This window comes from Anarrhichthys ocellatus, unplaced genomic scaffold (assembly GCF_004355925.1).
Source record: "Anarrhichthys ocellatus isolate YVR2014 unplaced genomic scaffold, GSC_Weel_1.0 scaffold3, whole genome shotgun sequence".
Lineage (NCBI taxonomy): Eukaryota > Metazoa > Chordata > Actinopteri > Perciformes > Anarhichadidae > Anarrhichthys > Anarrhichthys ocellatus.
This window is the reverse complement of record NW_022280033.1, coordinates 6,656,658-6,662,065: the sequence shown is the minus strand read 5'-3', so window position 1 is coordinate 6,662,065 and position 5,408 is coordinate 6,656,658. Positions and strand designations below refer to the sequence as shown.

At 41.3% G+C, this 5,408-nt stretch overlaps 1 protein-coding gene across 1 annotated transcript in view; it reads left to right on the top strand.

The window, feature by feature from the left end:
• Window positions 1-5,408, top strand: part of pgbd5 (piggyBac transposable element derived 5) — a 23,185-nt gene that overhangs the window by 1,047 nt on the left and 16,730 nt on the right. Inside the window, exon 2 of the mRNA XM_031875750.1 lies at window positions 4,861-5,291. Within this exon, the coding sequence (XP_031731610.1) occupies window positions 4,861-5,291 (431 nt within the window). The remainder of the gene's footprint in view (window positions 1-4,860; window positions 5,292-5,408) is intronic.

Here is a 5,408-nt window from a genome sequence, read left to right as displayed (position 1 = left end):
TGTGTGTGTGTGTGTGTGTGTGTGTGTGTGTGTGTGTGTGTGTGTGTTCATGTTTCAGGGCAGGGCAGGGAGACATGCTGTTCAATTTAGAGAATCGGCATGATGTCTCCTGGTTCTACACACATATACACACACACACATTACACTAAGCATAGTGTACTGTATGTATGCAGAATACATGTACAAATACATGCTGGCCTTTGTCCTCCTGCACCAAGTTCATTAACAAAATGCACAACTATTAACTATTATGAGACACAAGCTAAAGGCGTTTTGATTCTGGTTGCACACTTTCTCTTTGAGAGTGTGTGTGTATGTGTGTGTGTGTGTGTGTGAATCGTGACAGTTAAACAGCACTGTGCACCCACACTGCTCTGTCTTTCTTTGTCTCATTCTATCTTTGTGATTATTGCCCCAAAGTATGATGTCATTCTGTTGAAAACCTGCTGCTAATCAACATGTACCAAGCTGATAGTCTCCTCTTTGTTTTTTTATCCATTGACAACATATTGCAACATATCACTGAGTACAGCATGCAGCAGGCAGCAGGGTTTGGGTTGTCACTGTCAGGCTTCGTTTGGATTTGTCCTCCGCTTCCTTCTCTTCCGCCTCAGCTGAGGCAACAGTGGTAGAAATGCCATCCTGTGTCTACTGTGACGTGATGCACTGTGGCACCTTTGGAGCTGAACCACCAAATGGCTGTAGCAGACATGGACCAAGCTGCTCACACATAACATAGAAACACACATAGGGGCATCCACATACAGAGATGTTTTAAGGTCAACAGAAAAATGTACTGCCTCAGATAAAATAAAATAAAAGACCCATTATGATCATGAGATAAAAGTCTTTAAGCATTGGGTCTGCAGTTGGTATGCCACCTAAATTGAAGGTGGTGGCATTGGCCTGTACCATAAAGTTGGATTACTGAGCAGCAGGCCAAACAAAATACAGAACAGCTCTGTTTTATTCTCTCCATGTTCCAGATTTGAAGGGTTACCAACCAGTAATCCAGCTAACTTCAGTAATCCTACTTTATGATACAGGGACCAAACTCACTTATCCAAAATACTCAGAACCAAACTGAGCTGAGCTAGACATAAGAGGTTAGAACATCCAGTAACTTCACCAAACAACAACCATCAAATAGAGTAGGACAGAGCAGGATGTGCAGGAAGTGTACTTCCCGGTTGTTTTTTTTTGCTCTGTTGACCAAAGCTTGGGAGTCAGCAGGTGTGTCTGTCTGCTTTGTACAGTCTGGTCTGGTTTGTAAAGATACGTTTACTGTCTGTTTTCACAAGCACGGCCAGTGTGGGTTTGGCCCCGCCATCTTGCATCAGGGCTGAGATGATTAAGAGCTGCCTGACTGGATGGAAGCAGGACTGCCATGGAGCAATAATCACACTTCAGACCTCAAGTGGCCAAGAGCGTACGCTGATTTTAATCGGCCCGAACAGCACAGATTGACTGCATCCTGAGCGTCAGTGTATCTAGATACATTTTCTCCACCGATTATCGTGGCATTGGGATGAGAAGCTGCTTAAGCCACTAAGTCGGCCCATGGTGAAAATCTCATCAGCGATATATTTTTATCATATGTAAGGATTTTGTCTCCCTGTCCATTTCTCTGTCTGTCTCTGTGTCTTACTGTCTAGCTGTGACGCTGCTGACACAGACACACTGTTAATGTGACAGCTCTCCTCCTTGGAGACTGTGCACCCCGTACATAAATCATCAGCCGCCGCCATAAAGCGTCGAGTCAACCTCAAGCGAACTCTCAAAGACCGGATTGTGTTTGTTTGCAGTTACAGCGGCAACTCCTCCATGGTTTTGAAGAGTTTTTTGTTTGCGTGAAAATGTGGTTGAGCCAAGGCCAATAGGTGATGTTTTATGTCAGCGAGACACTTGTTTCCTCTGCAGCCTTGTTTGCATGTTACCTCTTACCATTGCAGAGACATTTGGAAAAACAGTAGACTTACACAGACTCAAAGTGAAATTTGCATTTATACCGGTAATAGAAGGCTACTGTAAGGTACATTTACTGTTTGACAACCAGAGACGCATGTCTCTTTTAACACACACATGTCCAAATATTCACAAAGAAAACTAAAACAAAAGACACACATTTTATCCAATATGGGGCATAAATATGCAAAGACAAAAAATACAAAATAAAATGAAATAGAATAAACTATAAATAGCATCTTAAACAAAACAAAATAAATGCTAATATAACTTGTTTCCATGTGGTCTATTGACTTACAGTGGAATTGTATTGTAATGGTAATAATAACTATAAAATGTTTTTTTTAAAGTACACCAATTTTTCCCAATCAAATAACTAAATCACTTACAATACATGTACTGTACTGTGTAATACTGGAGAAATTATAATAATGTCTCGTTAGATAACCCGTCGTGCTTTCCTTTCCAGGTTTTTGAGACAAAGTTAGCCAACCTTTACTTAAATCAAATAACCATTTGATTTATTTTAATCATCTGTACGCCACAATATTTAAGGGTTTTGTCAAGCTATTTCATGGAAAATGAACACTCTTAAATAATCACAGCACTGTAGAATACTAAAGAAAATGGGACAGATATGATCACAATGCTTTGACTATTTAACACAATTCTGTTGTCAAAATAAACGATTCATAGCGAGATATAACAAAATGAGTTGTCAAAGTCTTTGTTTCACACGTGACGACTTGTTTCTGATGTATGCAGCTCAGTAGAACACAGATAATTATATATGCCCTACACTCTAGATATGATATACTGTGTATTGACATCAAAAACATTCCTTTTAATATTGTCTATTTCAGCATATTGTCCTGCTAAAGCTGGCATTCTACGAGAAAATAATCAAAAATCGTTCTCAAACTCATGTTCTCTTTCTGTAATTTCCGCTAAAAACTGAGCGTAAAACATGTTTTGTCTGCGTGAAGGGTTTATCCACCCCAGCTACGCAGTAATCTCTCATTCTTAAATCCATGGCTATAAAAGCTTTACCAGGCAGATGTTTGTCCCTCGCCGATAGAAATACTATACAGCAGGGGAGGGTTTATACTCCTCTCTGTAGGTGCAACGTAGCTGGAGTTTTGTAATATCCAAGGTGGGAAATTGATATTTCAAAGCTTCCCTCGTAGAGAAACATTAGCTAATATTTGTAGTCTGAAGAAAGAATGATGTAAATGTTTGATCCAGGTTTATCAGTATGATGTTGGCTAGATTGTAGATCAGCTGGCAGGGATGTATAAAGAAGATCTATGGAGGAAATAGATTGAAACAATCCCGTTATCCATAAAAATGATGAGTTCTTCCTCAGGTTGTATTCTTGGCTTACTCCTGAGATGAGCTGATGTGAGTCATTTTGCCTCGGTGGACCTTGCTTCTGAATGTCAAATGTTTTTTATGGAGGAATGACTTGTTCTGAGAAAGTCATGCTGGATTTTACATTTAGCTTTTAAGTCTAATGGAATGCAAATGAGTGGACTTCCAGCCGTGCCCGGCGGCTACTTCTGCTGTCTTGGCCGTAAGCACCGGCTCTGTGGGTCTGCTTGTCTTTTTTTTCCTCTTCTCGTCCTCCTCCACGTGGTGCACCTCTTAGGTTTATGCCTTGTGCATGTTATCTTTAACTCAGCATTAACAGACTGAAACAAAAGACCTTCATTCTTGTGGTTGGAGCCACTCAGAACTGGAGAAAGGATAGAGAGAGAGGGAAAACCTTGTTCTACTCTGTTCAGAGATAATGAGATTGTGTTGTTCAATTCAGCCTGAAGTTGTTCTGCGTAACATCCAAATTCCCTCTCACGGATCCAACAACCTTAGAGAAAATCTCTAATTTACTAGAGCAAACACATCAAGCCAGTCACTGCATTGTGTGTTGATTGTGTGGCTTCAATGCAACACCTAAAAGCATAGAGACAGAGGGCTTTTAAATAGAAGGTAAATGTCAGTTTCCCCCCCATTAAACTGGTGGATTACAATATATGAAAGAGGTAAAATAGCTGTATTGGAAACGTTTTACGTTCTTTATGCTAGTAACTAATCTTATTCTCAGTTTTTTCCTGTAAGCTTAGTTAAATGTTTATTTATTATCTTAAGCTGTTTGTCCATTACTTTAAGATGTGCTATGTTACATGCATACTCTATGTGTGTGCAACAGGTTTAGTTGCATCCATCATTTGGTTTTAAAATGAAGGCATTTGAACGCTGCTGTTTAAACAACCACATCTCTCATCAGCTGATGCTTCACTGACATTGTGACTTCAGACGCCTTTCATTTCATTCTCCCTCCTGACCCGACTATCAGATCACAACAAGATTTTTGACTCAATGCCTGCCATAACACTAAAGCAATGAGACACTGAAACCTCCGACAAGCGTAGAAACGCCGCACCGTGACAGGGATCACAGTGTGGCGGCTGTCATGTTGTGTAAATGATCTAACAGCTGCCCTGGGCTCGTGACATTTACACCAAAGGCTTATGTGGCTGATTCATGACAAAGCGCAACGATTTCATGGGAATGTATATGTTCTTCTGAGGATTTAATACAATGCAAGACTACCTGTATTAAGGATTGTTCTCTCTGTGTCCTCTCTTCTTATGAGATATCAGTGTAGCTTGTATGCATCCCACACAGCCTTGAAAGTGACTGCTCAACAAAATCTAATTTTATCATGCATGTCAAAAGAGATCCTTTTATTCAGTCAATCAAATTGTAGTCATGGTGCCAAAGTTTAAAAACTGGGATTAAGTGACAGTTGTGACTTTGAGTTAGCCCACATGGGACTCTCTATCTGTCTATCTTCCTCTATCATACATGTTTTTTCCCCTTCCTGTCCTGATCCAGGCTCTGCTCAGAAGATGCCGGCCACCGCCACAGCCTTGGACTTCTTCCAGCTCTTCGTCCCTGACAACTGCATCCAAAACATGGTCACCCAGACTAACATGTATGCCAAGAAGTTCCAGGAACGCTTCGGCTCAGACGAAGGCTGGCGTCCCGTCACAGCCCAGGAGATGAAGGCCTTTCTGGGCTTTGTCACCTCCACCAGCGTGCACCGCTGTGAGTCCGTGCTCAGCATCTGGAGCTCGGGCTTCTTCAGCAACCGGAGCATCGCCTTGAAGATGAGCCAGGCGCGCTTTGAAAAGATCCTCAAATACTTCCACATCGTGGCTTTCCGGCCGTCACAGGGAAGCAACCAGGGCCTGTACAAGATCCAGCCCTTCCTGGACTTGCTGCAGCAGTCATTCAGCTGCACCTTCAGACCTTCACAGACGCAGGTGTGTACACTCTGTTGCGAGCCTGGGTCTGCCAAAAGCATCCTATATATATATATATATATATATATATATAGATAGATAGATAGATAGATAGATAGATAGATAGATAGATAGATA